The sequence below is a fragment of the Stylophora pistillata genome, chromosome 4 (assembly GCF_964205215.1).
Source record: "Stylophora pistillata chromosome 4, jaStyPist1.2, whole genome shotgun sequence".
Taxonomy (NCBI): Eukaryota; Metazoa; Cnidaria; class Anthozoa; order Scleractinia; family Pocilloporidae; genus Stylophora; species Stylophora pistillata.
This window is the reverse complement of record NC_142522.1, coordinates 32,753,452-32,776,166: the sequence shown is the minus strand read 5'-3', so window position 1 is coordinate 32,776,166 and position 22,715 is coordinate 32,753,452. Positions and strand designations below refer to the sequence as shown.

The following is a 22,715-nucleotide window of genomic DNA, read 5'->3' as shown; positions in this document are numbered from 1 at the left end:
TGGTACTGGAAGTAGGTGTAGATTTTAAATCTACCTCTTTAAAACTATCGTTATCTTCACCGTGCTCGTCAACTGGTTGTGTGGACTGACTGTATTTCCTGTGTGGTGAAGAATTGTCGTGTGTGCATCAGTGTGACTGTCTTCATAATAATTACGAGAATTTTTGACTATTGGCTGCCTATATATGAGTAACCTGGCTAACACAATGTTTAAAATTTTTACTACACTGTGTGGTTTACACCTCAAAGGGAAATAAGTCAAAAAACGATACGCTAAAAAGATCGATTGTCACAAAAATCGCACCCATCTTCCTCGTACCTGGGCAACGATTCTTCACTGACTTCTTCTTGACCTGCCGTCGATTTCTCAGGAAAGATCCTGTTTGAAACATAAGGCCTTCCTTAATCACATGCAATTTCCTAATTTTTCCTTTAGTTAGAAAGCGATAATTATTGTAATCAATATCATAATGCGAGAACAAGAGCTAGCTTATACCATTAAATTCTGCTCGAGGCCAGCCTCATGCATTCCCCATATCAAAATAAATTCAACTTTCATGCGAAATGTAAACCCCCCATCTTTAGCTCCGACATAGGCTAATACGTTCTTACTTCTAGAGCATTCCAAGACTGCATCGGTTTTGCGTTTCTCAGGTTCTTGATTGTTCTAGAAAAGTCCCCTCGCCCTCTCAACCAAACACAATTTGGTTGCCCGCGACTTTTCAGCAGCTTGGTTTTTGCGTCGAGTTCTCAGGCATTGGCTCTTTGAGAAATTCTCTTATGCTCTGATTGGTTGTGGGGATTTATTTTCTCTTGATTTATATGATACTCAAGCCGAAAAAGGCAAGAAAAAAAAGACGAAAACAAACAAACAAGTTAGATAAAACTCTTGTGATAAATATTTGGCAACATTATCTGATGGACTTACTTTTTTGTTAATTACTTCTAAAGTTCTTGTTGGGAATCTTTTGTGATTTCATCATGCGAAATTAATGTTCAGCTCTTTCACGGAAAAGCGATCCAAAAAAGACTCATTTAATCTTCTGCATAAGCAGCTAACTAAATTGTAACAATTTGCGTGTTACTTATCGAAATTCAGAACTGAAAGGCTCGTCTACTGAAAATTATCAGTATCAACTGCTTGACAAACAAACTAATGGTTTAGTAAAACCTTTTCATTCTTATTTCAAAACACTGCTCATGATTTTTGCAATGTTTTATGACCTTAACGTAAACTATTATATTCACTATTAATCAGTTTAAAGTCCTTACGAAAGCCGTCACCATATATTTTTATTACAAAATTTTCAAAGTGGCTAAATTTTTTGCGTCAAAAATCAACCATCGAAATTACAGGTTCGACTGTAATCCAAACATTTATTTCGCTTGCTCAGAACTGTCTTGAAGTGATGTTAATAAAAAAATCGGCCTAAATCTTCGGCAATCCACGTTATTATGAGACAACTCTCGCTATTGGCCTAAGGTTGGCGTTATGCAATTTCGCCCTACACAATTAGTCAGGACTGCTATCAAGTTACCCGTACATGTTGAGCTCGATGCCTTCTTGGGCTGTGGTAGTAAGTCTTAGTTGTGTAACTTCATCAGCCGGCTGAACTGTTCCACGAAAGAGAATCTTCAGTGGAGGTGAAGACACGACAATGGAGTAAAGCAATTCACAAATAAACATTCACTTCCTCGATACGCGCAGAACATCAATTAGCATTTCGATGTCTCGACGATACTTGTTACGCTACAGGTTCGGCAAAGGTTGACATGGCAAATAATTGGAGTAATACTTAGGCTTCCTTAAATCTGCCAGACAATTGGTCGATTGATTAAGGCATAGGGTACCAGGTAACATCTCTCGCCAATCGCAAACCGCGGCATCTACATAGAGGATACGCAATCTTTACTTTAGGGTGTAGCACATTTATAACAGAAATTACCCGTAGGTTACGTCTCTGCGGTTTAATACCCTGCTTCTGGTCGGCCCATCAGTTGGGACATAAATTTATAAGAAAAAGCGCTCTCTTGTATAAATTGAATGACCCGATTTTCACATGACACACCTGGGTATATTTTTCTATGGACACTATTTTTCGACAAACTAAGAAAATTCAACATTTAAATCTCTGGGAAAAAGAATAAAAACTATCATTACGATAAGTTCTTCTTAATATCATTTCGTATAAATTAGGCAGCTTTGTTTTCTTTGCGTCTTGTGATCGCTTCGCGCTGATAGACCTGATATAATGTAATCGTGGATCAGATGTCCAGATGAGAAGAGGTTTCACCAAAACTACCACGCCCAAGTATGCTCTCGGGCGAAGGATCTCCAACCACCTTAGCTCATCCCCATTTCCGTAGTATAAAGCGACTGAAGATTTGCTTCTCCCCCTTCCCTGGATGGAATGCTAATCTATCGTTGGCGAACCAGATGCATTGTAACTTTGGTGAGGTTAAGATTTCACGACTCTACCTTAACATGAATCAAAACTACAATTTTTAAAACAATCACGATTTCCTCTACTTCTGTGGCGAGACAGTTTGTACTTAGCTCAAAACAGGTTAGCATCTCAGGCAATCTGCAATCATGGTATGGCAATCAAACGATTACCAGAAAAGAAACCGATTGTACCTGCGTTTACATCTCGCTTGGTAAAGACGGTACGGTTTTGGTTTCTCAAAGCGACGGGAACCATTCATTCATTCTTCAGGAAGAAACGTCAGCTAGGAAAAACGTTGCCATAGGATTAGTTCCTGACTTGGATTAGTTTCTTGCTGAAAGCTTTCGCAGCCTTGGCATTTTACTCGAGAAGGATTGCGAGGATCGATCCTTAGATGACACCGAATCGATGCCACTTCACTGTGAAAACCGCTGGCTCTTGCGCGATAATGATCAAAGACATCGAAAGACACCTTCTCTTGTGTTACAAGTGTTGTAGAGTGTTTTAAAGGATTGCTATTTTGAGTATTTTTACATTTACCTTTTGTTTTGTTGAGTCTCGCTTTTTGTGTCGACGTGTTGTTTTTGTAGTTCTTTTGCCTTGACCTTATGTTTCTAGTATGTACTTAAACTATTCTTAGTCCACAGATTTTTCTTGTTACCTTGTTAGACTTAATAATCGCTTGTTATGGTTGGAAATGGCTAGTTTCAAAGGTGGTCATGTTTGGGTTGGTAAAACTGACCTTGAGTTTTACCCACACTGAAGATCCTGTTTGTGCGCGTGATTTTCGTTTGCAGCTAGATCATTGGCGTTTAATTGGTTCCTTGGTGCTCGCCAAGTGCTTCGGAGAGAGCCACCAAATTTCCCCCTTTACAAAACAACGAATGCACTATGGAAACTCCCACGGTCAGCTAGCCCAAACATGTCTGTGATTTTTGCATTTAATGCGTGGTCACTCCTTGCAAAAAGTAGAAGAAAAATAGCAGAAGAAAAGTAGCAGCAGCAGTAGAAGAAGAAGAGACCCGAAACGTTGTAGTGAGAAAGAATAAAAAGAGAGAAGAGTCCAGAGTCTCAGTACTTCTCGTTAGGAGCCGAGCGAGTGGTGAAGACCCCCAACACAAGATAATAATCGCTCCCGTGGCCGATTTACTGAAATGCCCGAGATTATAATTATCCCTGATTCCTGCATGTACCAGGTTCCCCCCTTTGCAGCCTTGCACGACCGTCGAGGGAGGCAAGTTTTTATCGGATACCACCATAGTTAATAGAGCGAACAGAGATCCGCATCGTTCCCAGTCTTTGACAACTTTCAAGCACATTCAAGAAAGTCACCAAGACTATCACAGTCAGACATATACACTGACAGTGGGTAACCCTGAGGTTGGAGAGGTGGTTTACAACGAAAGACGCAGGCGTATAACAACATTAACATGTGCAAGAAAGGAAGTAGAGATGATTGGAAGACTTCTTGGCGTGACACCTTTGGTTGAAGACCACGCCACAAAGCAGAGTGTACTTCTAGCGAAATACTCAGCCCGTCTGGTAAATACTGCTGTCCATGGCAATGCTAAAAGAGGTGAGATTGCTTTCTCTCCCTCGACCCTTACCAGCTTTCCTGCACAAGAACAAGACTTTGTTTTAACGATGTCTGACATCTTAAAAGTACAGCTGAGCGCCAACCTGGTGGTACTTAGCTGCTATCACAGTGCGCGTAGACAGATCCGAACGGAAGGAGTCGTTCGAATCGCTCGAGAGTTCCTTGGACCCAGTACTTGCTCAGTGCTAGCGCCACGATGGGCCCTCGATGACAGTGCAACAGAGCAGTTCATGACTTGTTTCTACGAACACTTATTCCTCGGTAAAAGTACCAGTGAATCTCTTCACGAGGCCAGAAAATTGACGAGGAATAAAGATTTTGACAAAATAACCCCTTGGACCTCATTTATACTGATTGGCAATAACGTAACATTTGATTTTGGAAAATGGCCATTGTCTGCTTCAACCAACTAACAATGGGTCTAGAAGAACCGTTGTGAACGGAATGTACTGCGCTCAAGCACGTAGAGACCAGTCATCTTCCTCTTCAGAGAGGACGCTCCTTATAAAGAAGATTGTTACCTTAATTATACTTTTTCCGTAAAAGCTCAATTGACATCTTCGATTAATAGTCTTTGAAAGAGCGGCTTGTAAGGTAGTTTCCATGAGAGTTAAGCAGTTAACAAATTTCCCTGGTCTTCTTTTTCGAATGTGATTAATCAGTCAATCCGAGAAGATAATGTCAAAATCATCTTCACTAATCAAACAAAAAAACAAGCAAAGTGTAGTTTGACGCGGCTTAATGTCGTTAGATTTAGGGAGCTCCAAGATTCTGATAAGCCTAACCAAAAGTTGCACCCCTACTCAGACTTACAAAGTTTACAGCAAAGTTTAATACCTGTAAGTATTTACAAATGAAAGTACCCAAGATTACGCAATAATTGAGTATAATTCAGAGTTGAATTTACAACAGCATTTTCATAAAGTAACTGGTCATCTTCAGCACCCTTGAAGTAATTAAAAGTAAGTACAAATTCCCTTTAAAAACTTACAGCACAGGCAGCCCAAGCTCTCTTTAAGAACCACACAACGAACACAATTTGCATATCGATCTATAAGGATTTGTATGAGATTTTTTCCACAAGATATCCATGGAGATAGTTAAATTATAAAAGTGAAAATATCAATTAAAAATGGCTTACCTTATTTCGTATGTGTGTTATTTGTTCCTGGTGATGTTATTTTACTGATTTAACTTGATTTAAGAAGAGAAAACCGGGAATAAAAAAAAAACCACTTGGGTATCTTGTAGAATATCCCATACAAATCCTTATGCAAGTTGTATTCGTTATGTGGTTCTTAAAGAGAGCTTGGGTCGCCTGTGCTTACAGCTACAAAACCTGACAATAATGTCAGCCCTCTTCTCCTTCTGATACCACTCCTGAATCACAAAATATGGTCATGAGAATACAAGAAATGAACACCAACTAAACAGGCCCTCGATTGTTAAACAGATTCTCTTTGTCAGCTGAGCACCTAGGAAATGCATGGAAATCAGTATAGAGAATGTCAGGTTGGGACGTCATGCGTGACACGCATGCTCTGTGACATTGTTACATAACGGCTCTTACATGTTTTTGTTTTGCTTTTTCGACTCGGATCTTTTGACAGAGAATATCCAAACTAATGTCAGGATGTAGGGGGGTTAAACATAAACTAAAATTAGAGGCCAGAAGGGTGATGCAGAATGGAAAGGTTCACCACAGTTCAAAAGAAAAAAATCCTGACTTTTACATTGCTGTTTTGTGTATGTATCTCCTCACTTGATAAATCATTGTACAATTTATAACTGTTGTAAAAAGCAGCTAGCAGATCAAATGTGTAGTAATGTGACTGCCACTGAAAAGATACACCAAAATGTAGAAATATTGCATTTTTAGTTAATAAATTCTTAAAGAAACCTTGCGATGAGCGCCTAAAATAAATTTATCACAGGGGTAGGACTTGACATTTTCTGTTTGGTATGGAGGCTTAGTTATAGTACAACTCTAAGTTCATTCCATCATGGATTTCATCTGAGGTAATGCATTAAGGAAGTGCAATTAAAATGTCTCACAAAGAGTTTATAAACACAGAATATTCTTAAATTCTCAAAACTGCTAGTGGTAATTATCCAATCAGATAGAATACACTACTCTGTGAATAACAACATGATATATGGCTCATCCTCGATGTAAAAACCTGTGAAGCTCATGAGTGACGTAAAACAAAGACAACAAAACATTAGAAATAATAGCATACAGCAAAACAATACCTCATGAAATAAAGAAAACCTCGTCAGGTTTTTACACCGAGGATGACCCTGATATATGTTTGAACTCTTGAGGTCACCTACACCATACCTTCTCATGTCTATGCATTTTTTTGAGAGGATAGCTCCCCTTCCCCCCTCAATTAGGGAATTATTAGTTGATCCAATAACCAAATTCTCTTAACCAACATCACAAGAATTGTATGGCAGACAGTAAGGAGAATTACAAATGAGATCTTGGCAGTGAAAGGGTTAGATCTATGAAACAAAAAATTTGTATCAAAAGATACAGTCTGCAAGTGTAATGTGATCCTTAAAGATGGTATACCTGCAAGTAAATTCAGTACAAATTTTTTACAATCTTTCACAAAATGTTCTCAGATTTGTATCATACGCTGATCAACACAGGTTGCTGAAAATCAGCAAATCACACAGGGAATTTTTTTCCAAATTTTCACTATTCAAAAAGTGGAATTGTTCAATTTGTAGATTCCATATTGTCATGTGTCTGTTCAGTAATAGATGACAGATGACAGATATCAAAATGTGGTAAGTACAAAAGAGTGGCACATTATTATGGTGTAGCCAAGTGTGCCCCTGATATTCTTACCACATTTTGACCTCCTCCATGATCCATTACTGAACAGATGCATGGCAACATGGAATCTATTTGTTTTTTTATTTAAAAGAAGCAAAAAAAGATTGTTAATGGTGAGGTCATCTTTGTGCATCTTTCCTCCAAAAGATCATAAGAAGGAACCAATCATAATGTTGCATAATTAACAATTATTGCACGAGTGCACGTTGGATATGAGATGATAGATAGCCAACAAGGTGTATAGCGCCAAGTTGGCTATAATCATCTCATATCCAACAAGCACGAGTGGAATAATTGTTTTATTAAAAATGTTAAATTAAGTTATTAAATTTTATTAAATTTTTAGCTCCCTTTTAATTCTACGCTGACACTTATGCTTACTATTTTTGTAGATTATGGTATATTGGCTGATAAACCATAATGGTTAAGCCAATAAAATGTCTTGAATTGCATTATCCAATGATCCAGTTTTTAATAATGCAGCTTATTATATAAAGAAACAATATAAACAGAAAATAATGAGTGTACATACCACTTCTTGAGCACTATTCTGTCCCATTTGGTTCCTGTCTGTGCAGAGATTAGTTTCTTTAAATCTCCAACAGTATCATCTGAACTAACAACAGACTCAAGAAAAATCCTAACCATATTTTTGGCATTGTCATCATGTGAATATATTAAATCATACATGAAATTATGCACAACCAGAATGCATAACAAGAATGAACTTAAAATGCCATAGGACAGAATAACTTACAAAGAAATTTTATTGTACAGTACAAAGTTCAACATAAGACTAGACATTTGATTGAACAAAGAATAATGGTCAAAGCATGTTTATTAACCTTTTATCAGCCTCTAGTTGATAATCAAATGGCTGAATATCTCTCTGATAGCACTAGCTTTTTTAACAGTAAGAGTCAGTTTTGAGTAATTGAAATAGTATCACTGAAAGGGAAATTTTTTGAGTGAATGTCAAGTGAATATAGGCAATTTGTGGATGAAACCTCTTGTTAAGAAGACATTAACGAACTTGTGCATGCGCGACTCGCGTGCACGTACTTTGGGATTACGTAGGTTAATAATATCGTAGGCAAATCACGTAGACTTTTTTATTTTTGACGTGTACAATTTTCTTAGAGAAGAGTTGAAAGTTTTTTAGTTCATTGAGTAGTGGTTTGTTTTAACAGTAGTTATTGTTTACCATGAGTCTACAGTTTTCCATGTTGGAATTAAAGTGTCTGCTTGGTTTTTCCTTTTTGCTTCCGAACGCCGCTACTTTGAAAAACTAAGTTCTACCAGACAGGTGTCTGATTGAATTTAGTAACCTTTTAAACCCTAAGAGTGACCAGCATCTAATTTCTCCTCACAGTAATACTGCTGAGTCACTCAATGAGGTCATGAGAATAAAGGAAATGATCACCAACCTAAGAAGCTTTGAAGCTAAGAAGCTTGATTGTTAAACAAATTCTCCCGGTCAGTACCAAAGAAAATGTATGGAGAAGAGTAGGGAGAACATGCATATCGATGTTAGGTGTAAGGGTTAAAGGATTCTGTTATCCTGTTATATCTTCAAAAGGATACTTGCACTTGACTCGTACTTTTTTTCCAAGACGATCATTACATGTAACTTCAATCATTTTTGTTTGTAGAAAACAGTCCTTAAATGCAATAGGATACCACATATCAGATTTGTTTGCTGACTGAAGTAACCAAACAACACTGTAAACGCTTCTTTTCATTCGCTCCGACGAAGGGCTAACGCTCGAAACGTCAGCTTTTGTAATCATTACGGTGGCCAATTTACCATTTCAACTTTGTTGATATATCCAAATTAATTGCTTCTTTTCAGGGCTACCATTAAATAAACGATAAGACCACATTATCTAGTTTACGGTTATTTCTGGGTTCAAGATAGGTAATTTTTTTTTGTACAAACGGGCATTCTTATAAAGTTTCCCATGCGCGGCTCTGACTTTCGCTTTTCTTAAGTGGTGAGTATATACCCTCCTATTAAAACCTGTTGTATAATACTTCGCGGAATAAAGGGCTTCCACGGGATAAATGCCAAAATATTCACAAATATCTACATATATATATAAGAACGAAAGATATAGTTAAAACTTGGAAGACGTTGTACAAATTGGTCTTGATTCGACAGAGTACCAATTCATACTTACTCAGATGACTCTTGGGAAATATATCATTCACTCCCAATTTGCTTAGATATGTTCCAATATCTTATGGCAACCGAAAAATTAACTTACTGCCAATGAATTTAACGCTAGACAGGGACGCCCCGCTAAACAAAATCTTGAAAGTCCAAAGCAAACCGCGCCTGCGATTTTCGAGAATATTGGTTCATCATGCATTGTATTTGTGTCACATAATGTGTAGCGGGATACAAATTCTTGCAAACCTGTCGGGTCTTTGGAAATTTTAACTAAAATTTTTAGTGAAATTGAATTAAGCCCTATATTAAATGAGTTTTGTCTTTTTTCAATTGGTAATATAGATGAAATTGAAAAAATTCAGCGAGGATTAAATTACGTGAATGTTAAATGACATAGTCACCTCTCTTCTTCGGCTCAGCGGCTGAATTTAGAAGGGTCATTAAAAAATGGCCTCGTACGGAGCGTTACACGGTGGGTACAATCACGCTACTACAAGGAGCTGGCAAAGCATAAACACGGAAATAACAACAAAGAACTTGATATACCCTTTGTTCATCACGTGAGTAATATGAAGCTACAAAGACAGGAATATCGTTCGACGTACTGTATGTTGCGTGCGGAAGGAGGGACGGGGGAGTAGTTTAAGAAAGAGGCCTTGTGCAAAAATAACGGGAGAAATATGAATTGATCGTGATAAATGATTTCTCTGTTTATGGTTCGTGGATGTTTTTGAATGGAGATAGAGCAAGTTTTCTGATCTCAGGGAGTTCAAAAACTTACTGTCTTTGTAGAGATGAAGTTGATGCTTTGGAGGAAATTTCAAGTCTTCCCGGACAGCACAGGTCAGTACAGGACATTATTATTATTACAGAAGTGTCAACCTGCAGATTACGAAGCTATGACATTTCATGAAAGATTTTTCGCTAGTTTCAATCGAAGACAAGTAATCCCAGATCAGTCATAAGCTATGTTTCAAAGCTAGGTCCATGACGCTGAGAACGTTGTCTTTCAAAGACTGGGATTAATTGGTACTTGTACTTACACAATGGACTAAGTAGTTGAGGAGGACTTGGGACAAAAGCCTGGAGGTTTAGGAGGCAGGAAGGGTGATGGGGGGGGGGAGAGGGGAGGAGAAGGGGGTCTCATTGGGGTTAACTGTTTGCCATAAAACAGCCAAGAAATTTTTTCTGTTTGGTGTAAAAGTTGACAAATTTCTAACTATTATTCATAAAAAAGAGTTAACCCGGAAAATTTTTCCTTTCTGCCCAGTGCCTTTTTCTGTGATTTTGGCTCAACCATAGTTGTAAAATGGCAAAATTCTGTTGAAGTTTCTATGAGTGAATGATTATTTAACTTTATGTAAAGGATGGGCATTAACAATGTGGAAAAGATAGTTTCACCCTTGGTGAAGAAAGGACTCAAGTCTGTCTTGCTGTTTGGAGTTCTCTCAAGGCTAAAGAAGGTGCAATCACTGATTGTTAGCAATTTATTTTAAATTTAAAAAAAAACAAATGTTGTGACTTGGAAGGGAATGAAATATTTGCAGTAGGTCTTAAGGATCATTTTAATTACCCTTATGTTATGTCTTATATGCTATAGAGTTGGATCATGTGCTGTACCCCTTCTGATTTGATAAATTTCTCAGTGGAGTTAAGCAATGCAGTAGCATAAGAAATTTAACACCAACTCATAGTTCAAAGTTAACTGGGGAAGGAAATCAACTAACGAGAATACATTTTCACATATGATGCACGATCGTACATCATACGTATCTAATACCTCAGTTCAAAATAAATGAACTTCATATATTCATTGCATCTGAGAATACATATTGTTTAACTTTTTTGTTCTTAGTTTATAAATATGTTGTTTGCATCCTTCTAGATGCTGCATTATTTTGATATAATTTTTAACCCTTTACACCCTATCAACAGTATGCATATTCTCCATGCTGTTCTATACACCTCCAAGGGTGCTAGCAAGGAGAAATTGTTCAACAATTAGGTGCATTTTTAGTTGGTGATCATTTCCTCTATTCTCCTGACCTTTAATGTGTCATTCAGGCGTGATATTGTTAGGAGAAATTAGATGCTAGTCATTCTTAGGGGTGAAACCAATAATGGAGACTAACAGCAGAACATTATGATAACTTTAAGAAATAAATGCCAATGTATTAATAACCAGTGTATACATGTATCCTTGTATAGACAGATGATGCTTGTAATGCAGACAGTGAAGATAACCCTGCGATCTTAGCTATAAAGAAGATATCATCCTTATTTCCTGACTTACTGATCTGCTGCGATGTTTGTATTTGTCCTTATGCGACCCATGGCCACTGTGGTATGTAATATTCTCTGCCGTTTTCATCAATTTTTTTCTTCTTATGAACCAAACATTTCAAGACTTGGAATCAAAGGATAACAATTAACAATTATTTGCCTCAGGTTTGGTGAATATCATCGAATAATCCTGAGATGAAGTTGAGGGGATTATTCAATGATATTCACCGAATCTGAGGCAAATAATTGTTTTAGTATAATTTCAGAGTTGAACAACAGAGATTTAAGAATAAATATTAGCGAGAAAATTTTAACATTTGTGAACTCAACACGTGCAATTATTTATTTAAATTTAAAAAAAAAAATTTTTAACTTTTTACGTTTGTCACCTTCGTACGGTATAAATTAACTATTCATTTTTATTCTCTTCTCACTTGAGAATGATGACATGGAGTCATCGAAACATTGTGTGTTTTTAACATTTTTAACATTTTAACATTTTTTAACATTTATTAACATTTTATTTTAACATTTTATATAAACTGCGTGGAGCGGTTTATATAGCGTCAAATAAGGAACCGCTCGACCAATCAGATTGCTGGAAACTCTTTGCTCAGCTCTGAAATTATACTAATAGTTATTATTGGGTTGCTTAGGTTATGTCTTGATCAGTCTTTTTTTTATTTAATATATATTTTTGCATTCTGAATACCTTTGTTAATCACCAATCTAAAGTTATAAAATAATATATTTTTAAATGATTTATCACTTACAGAGTAATAGTGTATGTATAGTTGTATTGTTATACACCTGTTTAGTTAACAGCTGGATAATAGCAAGTATCAGTGAAAGAGAACTTTGAAATTTAGTTGCTTAAATACACCTCTTACATATACACCTCTCATAGATACACCTTGTACAAATACATAATCTTATTAACCAAGCGCGAGGGCCGTACTGGGAGAATATCAGCCTGAGGTCTTGACAGTACGGACCGAGCACAGCGAGGTCCGTACAAAAAAGACCAAGGGCCGATATTCTTCCAGTACGGTTCCGAGCAGGCTTGGTTAATAAGAGATTTATTATAGGACTGAAGTTCAAAGGGACACAAGTGTGGTATCGTTCGGGACCATTCGGGACAGTGCCCAGTCCAATACTTAGAGAATATTGGACCGGCAATAGAGCATTTTGATTGGTTGATTTTAGTTATTGGCCCTCTGACTGCCCGAGTTGTGTAATAAAACCTTATAAATACGCTTTTCATATTAGATACACTCTTCTGAATCAGGTTAGACTGAATCATTGCAGGAGACCCCACCAGGACTTTGGTACAATGTACAATGACATCAACTCAGTACAACTACTGGGATGATTGTCATTTTTCTCTTCTTTATTAACATGTCGAGACAGAGTCAAATTCTTAACTGAAAGTCTTACTCACAGGTATCCTTTATGATGATGGTTCCATCAACAATGCAGCAAGTATCAAAAGGATTGCTGAAATATCTTTATCCTATGCTAAGGCAGGTATGAAAATGAAACTGGAATATTTTCCTCTAAGAGGTGGTTTAGTTTGTTTAAGTAACCATTATTTTAGATATTATTGAATTCAAGCAAGAAAACTTAATTAACTCTCCAAGATCCAAGTGAGTGCTCTATTCAGTATAGGGTAGAATCTTCTCTGTTTGAAAGGAATTGCTACCTGTGATGGAATAGCATCCCATATGGAAGAGGACTCTGAGTTGCTAGATAAAATTATTTCTTTTTCCACCAGTGGTAGTAAAGGAAAGTTGGCTAGTGAGACAAAAGACTTATCAAGCCAAAGCTTATTCCACTCGCAGTGAATTAAAAGGTGGCTAGGATTATTACAGCTTCATGTCCACAGATGGAATGCTAAAGCTTAAAAGGTTTGCCTTCAGCCCACAATTTTGTTTAGTTCACCCATGAACTCTCTTCTAGGCTGTCACGTTGTAGCCCCTTCAGACATGATGGACAACAGAATAGCAGCTATTAAAGATATCTTACACAAGAATGGTTATGGAGGAAAGGTATATTGTATTACATAGTGAAAATCAGTGAATTTTTCAAATTTGTGTTTAATATAGCTCATTGATACAGTATTAATCAACATCTAAAGATTTTATTCTTGCTGCGAGTGTTCTAATGTATTATCTCCATTAGGTTGCAGTTATGAGCTACAGTGCAAAGTTTGCCTCTGGTTTTTATGGTCCATTCAGGTAATTTGTAAATTATAAAGGAAGGCTCTTGTTACTAATAATCAAAGCATACAGTTCTTTCTGTACCCTGCTATTTTCAAATTTTTATTTACTGCATCTGTCATATCGTTAATGTATTCTTGCATCTCTTTGCAATTCGTTTGCATTTCTCTTACAGAGATGCAGCAAAAAGTGCACCAGCCTTTGGTGATAGAAGATGTTATCAGTTGCCATCAGGATCTAAAGGTCTTGCAGCCAGAGCTGTGGTAGGATTTGGTATTTTAGCATTTTTTAGTTGCCTCAGGTGGCCTTATTTTAAGCAATTTGGTTTTATCAACTGAGTCGATATTGTGAATTGGCCACTGCAAAGATTCTAAAGCTATTGTTTCAAGCTTAAGGGTTTGCCCTTTGCCAGCCCTGTGCTCTGAGAAGATTTATGTTAGCTCTATAAGCCCCAAGAATTTGATGCTGCAGCACCTGTTTATTGGTAAAATATGTTGATAATATTAGGAGGATTTGGAGTCAATCATGCCTGGGCGTTAAAGGGAAAGTGTTATTTCAACATTTGCTTTGCCTTCCGGGGACGGGAGACATTCTGGCCTCATTACTTCAGATTGAAAGATCTGACCTTAAGGCTTAGCAGGAGTCATTGTCTAGCAAACAGAAGGGTGGGGAGGGGTCCTGGGAAACTGTCACCTAGGAAAGTTAACAAGAGTTTTTGCTGGGAGGGGGGGAGGGGGAGCCCACCTATGATGGACAAGTGACTGATCCTTGTCACCTTATACTAAGATAATAGGGAAAAGGTCAAGCAGCCTGTGCCACTTGATCCATGATAAAATTTTACCTTTAAATTCAAGACGAAAGTGTTTCTTGAAAGTCTTGTTATCTAACCAATTAACAGGAACGGGATGTTAGGGAAGGAGCAGATTTTCTTATGGTCAAACCTGGAATGGCTTACCTTGATATTGTGAGACAAACTAAGGATAAGGTACATTGTGGATTGTGACCTTTGGTAACTTGTACTCAAGACTCGATAGTTTTTTTTCCTATAGAAAATGTATATAACATTGTATGTTCGTTAGCTTTGAGAATTTTGCTGGATGTGTCTCCTGTTCCATAACTGAGCCTGGTTGCTGAAAGTGCTCAAACAACTTCTAAAATTACCTTAAGTTTAAAAAAACTGTCAATGAAAGACTAGCAACTAACAGAATTGGTGTTCACTCATTTGAAATGAGAAGTAAATAACAGGACTGCTTGTACCTAGAAAGATTTGGCTCTCTTCCATGCCATATAACACGGCTCACTTTGCTAGTTTTTCCCATTAATTTGGAAATGATGAATTTTCAGACAGTCATTTACCCAGAACAGATATAAAAGTTAGGCAGGATAATTATTATCCATCATTATACCGAAGATCAATGCTTTCAATTGATAGACATAACACACACAGTAGGCAGGATAAATATTATCCATTATACAGAAGATTAATGTTTTCAATTGATGGACATGTAACACACACACACACACACACACACACAATAGGCAGGATAAATATTATCCATTATACAGAAGATTAATGTTTTCAATTGATGGACATGTAACACACACACACACACAATAGGCAGGATAAATATTATCCATTATACAGAAGATTAATGTTTTTAATTGATAGACATATAACACACACACACATAGTCCAATACAAGGACCGTAGGTATTACCAAGAGCAATGGTTTTATCAAATAATTTAGTTGTAACAATTTACAAGTCAAGACTTAGTCACTAATTATAGATAAATATAAAATCATCATAACTTCGAATTGATTGTCATTAACACATTTTCTTGACTTTTATCTATTTCACTAGTTCCCTGATTTTCCACTGGCAATTTACCAGGTTTGTATCAAAACACTTCAATCAATCTTTGAAATTCAAGCAAATTTTTCATTAAGGACACATTAGTTAGAACCATGTTACTTCTGATGAGTTAATTTTCACAGACCACCCAAATCTGAGAGGAAGGGAACAGACACAAAGATCAACATTATAATAATATTATTTATAATTACTAATTATTTATAATTACTGTTGCTAGAAGGTCCCAGTTGTAGATTAGCGTCACTAATTAGTTCACTCCTGTTTCCAAAGGTGTCAGGGGAGTTTGCAATGTTGTATCATGGAAGTAAGGCAGGAGCATTTGACTTAAAGACAATTGTTCTAGAATGCTTAACATCTATGAGAAGGGCAGGTAATAACAATAATTTTGTATTATAAAAAGCTTCTATGATACTATTGTACTTTTGAATACCAGTACCGGTAAATATTTTCAATTTTCATTGTTTTATACACTTTACAAGTGTAACCCCCTCTCTTCCAAAGATATGGAGGCTGATTTTCCAAGAAATAAAAATATTTTAATTTTGAAAGGTCCTTAATTTAATAGTTAGTTAATGTCTTGTTAATAACCTTGCTGTTGTCAACCTCAGTTGTTGTTAGAGGCAGGTGTGGCTCATGGTTTAGTTCTCACATAATACTACTGTTTAGTAATAATTACAAAACAAGCTCTAAGAATAAAGTTATTTCCAACAACTTAAAATTGAAATCACTTAACTTTTCTCTAGTGACCATGTTTATGAAAATTAACCTGTTTTATGTTGTTTTTGTTTCTCAGGTGCTGACATCATCATAACATACTTTGTTCCACAACTATTGGACTGGCTGAAAGAAGATAACTGACCACCATGTTCCTCTTTTCAGGCAGTAACTGCAGAATCATTCAGCCTATTAGGCACTCTTTTGTAACTCTATTAGTTTAACATACTCTTGTTTTTTTTTTTCCCTAACATGTCACACACACAGTACATGCCACACACACAGTACATGCCAGGTTCCATACATTTAAGTTCACTACATGTTTGCAGCACAAAAAATATATCATAAAAGTTAATGAAGTTGGTATCAATTTAACAATGTCGTTAGAATTTACAATGTCTCATAATTGACAATGATATTAACTTAATGATGTCTTAAAATTAATGATGTTACCAACTTAATGATATCATGAAAGGTAACAATGTAAACAAACTCAATAATGTCATTAAAATTTGTGTCTCTGACTTAATGATGTGGAAAATGTTATAATGTCAGAGGACTTAATAATGATTTGAACATAATATGTGGTACCACTTCTAACTGCCTAAAATCAGTTGGAATTCTTAAAAATTGAACGTGTAAATTTTGTTCTACCAGTTTGAAATTTTCGTTTACCTTTTGTTCTTTAAGTAAGTGAGAACACTGGATCAGTGATTGAGTGACAGTATGCAGCAATACTTTAAGACATTAATTCAATTAAATTTGGTAGCTTTTGCAGTAATTTAACCATAGAATGTAAGGAACACAAAGAGACATTGCATCACTAGTATTTTGAGGTTCTTTAAGTAATAATATTATAAACATGATGATACTCATCAAGTTGCATATTAAGGGGAGTTAAAAATTTAGATTTTGTTCAACTATTTTTTTAATTGCATTAGGGGCTATTTTTCCAATAAAATTTGTAGAAAATTGAACAATCAAACATTTCACTCTCTTTTTTTTCTGTAAATTTGTTGAAGATATTTATTGATAACAAACACATTGCTTCAGGTTTCAGAACCTTAACAATGAAATTGAATAAATAATTACAAACCAAAGATACGAGGTACTCTTTCACCTTTTTGAAATAACCTTGACATCTTTTTATATACACAAGTTTAACATTCTTGTAGTAAAAATAATTTTGGAATTTTCTTTCACAACTAAAATAAGCATTTAAAATGTTCAATGCATTTAGAGCCTTAAATTTGACTCGATAAATATATTCTCAGCTTTGGAAGCAAAATCATTCACATGTTTTTTAAACTGTAGTTAAAAACTTGCAATTTTTATGTATTCAGTAGTACTTTCAATTCAGAACTTTCTGCAACATCAGCCGGGCGACAGCCATCACTGTCGGTAATTGTACAATCTCCTCCACATTGTAAGAGTTCTTTTACTATTACCAGAAAATCACAGGTGGCAGCTGCAATTTTGAACAAAGGTAACCTTAGTACATAAAAATGGTAAAAATAAAATGAGCTTTTGTGGACTATTGAATTTCTTGAAGTTACATTGAAGTCCATTGAGCTAACCACCTCCTGGTTAGCTCAATGGATAGAGCACTGGACTATTGTGCGGGAGGTCGAGGGTTCGAGCCCCAGCCGAACCAACACTCAGGGTTTTAAAATAGTTGAGAAGAAGTCCCATCTCCTGCAGGGCTGGGGGCAGAAGACATTAATTTCCCATGTTCGAGATTACTGTGAGATGGGTGGGTATGGGATGGGTGGGTATGGGATGGGTGGGTATGGGATGGGTGGGTAACAGGACCCCCGTTGATACCAGTGTTTACCACACTGAAGGGGCTATCTGTATAAATATAGATGTCTACTCTACTCTACTACATTTCCACCTTATTGTTAAATGAATTTCAGTCATCACACTTTTGAGGTCTGCATCTTTTTTTCTTTAGCTCACTGTTCAATGGATTTTTTTTTCTTCAAATGATTAAGTAAACAAAAATTAAGTTAAAGTTATTTACCATAGTGTAGAGGTGTCTGACCATCAGCATCCTAAAAAATAATTATATCACATTTAGAATTCACCCATGGTGTAATGCATGCCTTGCTTAGCTTAAAATAGTTTTATTCTTAAAAACCAGAAGACAACAAGTGCCTACCTGTGTATTCACCTCAGCCTTGTTTTTTATTAGATATGTTACAACCTCCTCATGGCCTCTGTCACAAGCCCAGTGGAGTAAAGTCATACCCTAAGAAAAAGCACATCCTTCATGACCATATAAACATAATATCTGATCAAGCCAAGTTTCTTGAATAACATAAACTGGAAAATAACGTTTATTTCAACCATGTTGCAAGATTCTACTTAAAAATGCTATGTGCCCTAATCATTGATAGGTGAGAACTGCATGACCAGGATGCCAATATGTTTATTTCCTGCAAGTCACCACCCAGATTATATTTCTGACAGAGAGAGAGAAAAAGTTAAGGTTTGGTTGTGTTGCTCTCTAGAATACAATGATCAGATAACACACATTCCTGTATTCATTGGTACAAAGTCTAACTAGAAACTGATGATGCAGCTTTGCTTGGGCTAGCCATGCAGGATGAGTCCCAATAACACTGGCTACAAAGGAGGCAACTAAATTTGCAGCTCAGGAATTAAATTTTTGAAACTGTCAAAGTTGCTTACCTGCTCATCCTTGGCATTAATGTTTTCTCCTTTGTTAAGAAGAACATCCATCCTTTTAACATTACCTTCCTTGCACCAGTCAAACACTGACTTGTTAGCATCACTACCATTCAAAGAATAACATTTTTAATCAAAGATCTCATCAGGTCAGACTAACATCAATACATGCATGAACATGATTATCACACAGTCAAACCTGTATTAATTTAAGCAGTCACCCATGGGAATGGTCAGGTGACTACTTGATGCAGGTTGACTGTTTTATACAAGTTCAACAGATTAGGGGTATTATAAAAATGTCATGTCATGCCCTAATTGATCACTCAAGTTACAAAAACTTGTTCAAAAATTACAACTAACATTGATTTTGGGAGAGAAAAATGGATTAAAAGTTACTTGAAAGATTTTGTTTAGTTTTATTTTAATGGTTCCACCTTAAGTGACCATTCATTGCAGATGGAAGACAGTACAAGCAGGGAGTTAGTAAAGGTGACCATGACCACTTAACAGAGGTGAAAATTACAGTGATGAATAAAATAGAGGGCAAAATTACTCAATGCTGATTGGTCAATGAATAGGTTATTTTTTTTTTCTTAATTTTCCTGGAGAAGAGGGCAAAATTACTACCTCATGATTGGTACTCAGGTTGCCTAGCAACAGCTTATGCTATCGAAAATTTGTTGCTGAAGATTTTCTGTAACAATGGTGTCTTGTTTTGAGATAGTTGACTAGGAATATATCAAAGAATTAAAAGACAGGAGTGAAAACAAAAACACGAGGAAAAGCACGGAGTACTGGAAGAACGTTTTTAAAAAGTAGGCAAATGAAAGAAACTTCCAAGCAAATTTAGAAGAGTACGAGAGCAAAGTCCTCAACCAAACACTAGCGCAGTTTAATGCCAAGTTATGAAAAGAAAACGGGGATGAATATGAGCCCGACTGCCTGAAAGTAATGCAGGCATCACTGGAGAGATATCTAAAATCAAAAGCCTATCCAAAGTCCTGGTATCTTTGTGCAAAAATAAAATTTCATTCAGCTCATTTGTGCATTTGTGGCCCTTGATTCTTTGTCAACTTTAAATGGCTTCCTATGACTGATTACTGAAAAGCACATTCAGAAATTCAGTAATTTTCCCCTCAATTTCATTAACAAGTAATCGCAATGGTCCTCGTAAAATTAAGGATTAATATCACTTATGTTTTTAGAAGTTGCTGAAATTGCCCTCATCACTTTGTAACTTGGGAAATTTCAACAGCTTCTGAAAACACACGTGATATTATCCTTAATTTTACTCAGCCCCATGTGATTACCTATTAATAGGAAGCAAATTCAGGACTTTGACAACTGACCGCTTAATGCAGGGACTGACCACTTTATACAGTGCCGCTTAATACAGGTGCAACTGTACACAGGAATAATTTAAGCTTGCAGTTATTATAAATTAAAGTGGATGGTTTTAAAAAAAAAAAGGAGTAACAGTTAACTCTTTACACCCTAATTTTAGCCTAGCAGCCCAACACTGTTAACTTTACATTTCTTATGGTACTGATTAGGAGAATTTGTTTGACAATCAGGAGCTTCTGAAATTGGTAATCATTTCCTTTATTCTCGTGACCTTTATATGGTACTATAAGACAAAATTAGAACCCAGTAACTCTCAATAAGGGTTAAAGGCATGATCTGATTGCATGTATGGTATCTGTCCAGAAAGGAACTGCTGTTTCTTCAATGCGAGTGTTAGTCATCATCAAAGTTGGGAAGAGATGTTGGTCAGCTCAGCATTAATATTACAAGTCTGATTCATGAAAACTGAATGCCTTTTTTGGTCAGTTTTGTCATGATATTATTGGCTGGTTGTGATTGGTGTAGACAAATAGCCCAAAACATATGAATTATCCATGTTGTAAAAAACACATACTTTAATACAGACCTAATGATATCATCCTCATTTCCTCTGAGTGTGCTAACAGCTAGACCCATTGTCTGTTTGTGTGTTGGTTTATCAGTTTCTTTTGGGGTCTAAATGAAAAATTAAGAAAAAAATTGCAGTCTTGTGACCACTTTAGATTAACAAACACATGACGAATAAATCTTGATGAGGAAAATTGCAGATGAACAGGTAAAGTCATGGTAAAAAAAATAGAAAAAGTTTGTAGAGTTAACATTCATTTGATAAGTTTTCAATCTGTAACCTACCAAGTCATCAGTGACAGCATATTTTGCTTCCCATTCAGGGTCCGTTTCAAACAGTTCCTGTATGTAACGTTCTAATGCTTCTTGCTTTGACATGTCTCCAAGTTTTTTCCAAGAGTCCCTAACATGATAGAAGACAACATCCATTTATCAATGGTTATATCCTTAAAATTTCCATAAAAACTTGAAGCAATTTTTGATTGTTAAAATCTGTTAAGTTTTCTGAGCAGGTTTGAAACAAACAATATGCATGGAATGTATCCTCACTCCATGTAATTACATTCTACCAGAAGGGAATTATGGTATCTCAATCAATTCCTTCACCAGCAACTGTAAGTGATACTCAGGTACCTTTGGGATCTAAGATTGTTTTAGACCAAATTCTGCAATTATCTCTTAAAGGGTCATCTGGGTAATAAGCAAACTTGTCTCTTATGAAATCTTTTTCCTAAAGTGATTATTTTGCTGTGTAAGGGAAATAACTGAAAAAAGGAAGATTGCTCCCAGATATGAAAAAGGTCGTTTTCCAACATGTTTTTCTTAGGTTTGCACTTCACTGTGTCAGAATGAATGGGGCATGTCTGGGATAAATTTATGAAAAAAAAAAGGATGGAAATTGGGATTACCACTTGGCTTTGCCTATCATATCCCAAAACCCTGGTCTTGATGTATTGCATGGTCCTTCTTTAGCCTGAGACAAAAAAAAAAAAGAGGACAAAAAAAAAACAGATTTGAATTTCAATAACATGTAAAACCCTAAATAAACATAACCTCCTGTGATCATTGTCTCATTCAATTTTGCATTTACTGGAACTGATATCCTTGATCTCTTTTTCTCTCTTCATTTCTTGTTCACTATTGCTTGTGTGAGGCTCAATGCTCTCCTCATGTCTTGTTCAGTTTGCTTGTGCGAGGCTCAATGTTTTTTGGCTTTAATGGTTACCATAACTCAATCATAATGCAAAATACAAGGCCACCAAAGGCTAGCTTTCAAGAACAAGAAATAACTCCAAGCGAGTAAATTACTCTGCTGACTAATAATACGTACAACTGAGCAAAGGACAGTGAGATGTAAAAAAACAAGTTCTTATCATGTCCACTTCAAAACCAGATCATGAGTCATGTAAAATGACCCACGTTTCAACAAGGTTTGCAGTTTGAGAGGAAATTTTTTTTTTATCAAATATTTGTCTCTAAACAGATGAATGATCTATTCTATTATCCAACTGTGATTCGTAAAGTACAAATAATGGGCGAATCAAGTACAAATATTTAGTAAATAAACCCCTTTGGGCAGCTGGTATGTTGGCTGATAGTGTCCACCGCTGAGAGATTGTCCGAAAAATGAATATTTGGCCGAGAAGCAAAGCTTCGAGGGCAAATATGAAATTTTGAGGACAATCTCTCAGCCAAGGACATTATCAGCCGACATACCGGCAAGCCAGAACGGGGTTTATTTATTTTATAACCCTCCCATTAATTTTCATGTTGCAATTAAACTGCGCGTAAACACAGTAAAAAAGCCAGTGGTGATCTGATAGCGAATGCGTGTGATTGATGCAAGCAAGCAAAAAAAAAAAAACCAGTTTGGTTTCCTTCCATGTAAATAGTAAAATGGAAAAGTGTTGTGTTGACTGTTTCTTTTTCACGGAAAAAATCGGAGGACAAATATC

At 36.2% G+C, this 22,715-nt stretch overlaps 3 protein-coding genes across 5 annotated transcripts in view; 1 reads left to right on the top strand and 2 right to left on the bottom strand.

Moving 5' to 3' along the window:
- Positions 1-4,852: 4,852 nt before the first annotated feature.
- On the bottom strand, positions 4,853-9,230 carry LOC148733397 (ubiquitin-like protein 5). 2 transcript variants are annotated; one of them, XM_088758436.1, is made up of 5 exons: positions 9,072-9,230; positions 8,476-8,552; positions 7,424-7,507; positions 6,584-6,621; positions 4,853-6,057 (listed from the first exon to the last, which is right to left on the bottom strand). In XM_088758436.1, exons 2-5 carry the CDS (start codon positions 8,529-8,531, stop codon positions 6,014-6,016), a joined length of 222 nt encoding a protein of 73 aa, XP_088614562.1. In that variant the 5' UTR covers positions 8,532-8,552; positions 9,072-9,230; the 3' UTR covers positions 4,853-6,013. The 2 variants fall into 2 exon arrangements, with proteins under 2 accessions (XP_088614562.1, XP_088614563.1); XM_088758437.1 differs by having other exon boundaries at positions 9,159-9,215.
- Positions 9,231-9,465: 235 nt separating this feature from the next.
- Positions 9,466-17,697, top strand: LOC111324484 (delta-aminolevulinic acid dehydratase). 2 transcript variants are annotated; one of them, XM_088755866.1, is made up of 13 exons: positions 9,466-9,624; positions 9,857-9,907; positions 10,431-10,527; positions 11,273-11,408; positions 12,791-12,874; positions 13,122-13,199; positions 13,307-13,395; positions 13,529-13,584; positions 13,742-13,829; positions 14,465-14,551; positions 15,430-15,459; positions 15,712-15,811; positions 16,235-17,697. In XM_088755866.1, exons 1-13 carry the CDS (start codon positions 9,512-9,514, stop codon positions 16,297-16,299), a joined length of 1,074 nt encoding a protein of 357 aa, XP_088611992.1. In that variant the 5' UTR covers positions 9,466-9,511; the 3' UTR covers positions 16,300-17,697. The 2 variants fall into 2 exon arrangements, with proteins under 2 accessions (XP_088611992.1, XP_022783786.1); XM_022928051.2 differs by lacking the exon at positions 13,122-13,199.
- Positions 16,424-22,715, bottom strand: part of LOC111324485 (acyl-CoA-binding domain-containing protein 6) — a 7,063-nt gene continuing 771 nt past the window's right edge. The window contains exons 2-8 of the mRNA XM_022928052.2: positions 21,669-21,733; positions 21,046-21,163; positions 20,780-20,868; positions 18,850-18,952; positions 18,317-18,406; positions 18,179-18,209; positions 16,424-17,623 (exon numbers count right to left, since the gene is read on the bottom strand). Of these exons, the coding sequence (XP_022783787.2) occupies positions 17,487-17,623; positions 18,179-18,209; positions 18,317-18,406; positions 18,850-18,952; positions 20,780-20,868; positions 21,046-21,163; positions 21,669-21,733 (633 nt within the window). The 3' untranslated portion in view covers positions 16,424-17,486. The remainder of the gene's footprint in view (positions 17,624-18,178; positions 18,210-18,316; positions 18,407-18,849; positions 18,953-20,779; positions 20,869-21,045; positions 21,164-21,668; positions 21,734-22,715) is intronic.

What these genes read in the sequence shown, in the direction of transcription:
- LOC148733397 (XM_088758436.1), bottom strand. Translation starts at nt 8,531, where the DNA reads ATGATTGAAGTTACATGTAATGATCGTCTTGGAAAAAAAGTACGAGTC. An exon ending in AAAGTACGAGTCAAGTGCAA is followed by an intron (nt 7,508 to 8,475) that starts GTATCCTTTTGA and finishes GTCTGTTGTTAG; the next exon opens with TTCAGATGATACTGTTGGAG. An exon ending in TCACATTACACTTGCAGACT is followed by an intron (nt 6,058 to 6,583) that starts GTATCTTTTGAT and finishes GCATTACCTCAG; the next exon opens with ATGAAATCCATGATGGAATG.
- LOC111324484 (XM_088755866.1), top strand. Translation starts at nt 9,512, where the DNA reads ATGGCCTCGTACGGAGCGTTACACGGTGGGTACAATCACGCTACTACA. An exon ending in AGAATGGTTATGGAGGAAAG is followed by an intron (nt 13,396 to 13,528) that starts GTATATTGTATT and finishes TATCTCCATTAG; the next exon opens with GTTGCAGTTATGAGCTACAG. An exon ending in GGTTTTTATGGTCCATTCAG is followed by an intron (nt 13,585 to 13,741) that starts GTAATTTGTAAA and finishes TTTCTCTTACAG; the next exon opens with AGATGCAGCAAAAAGTGCAC.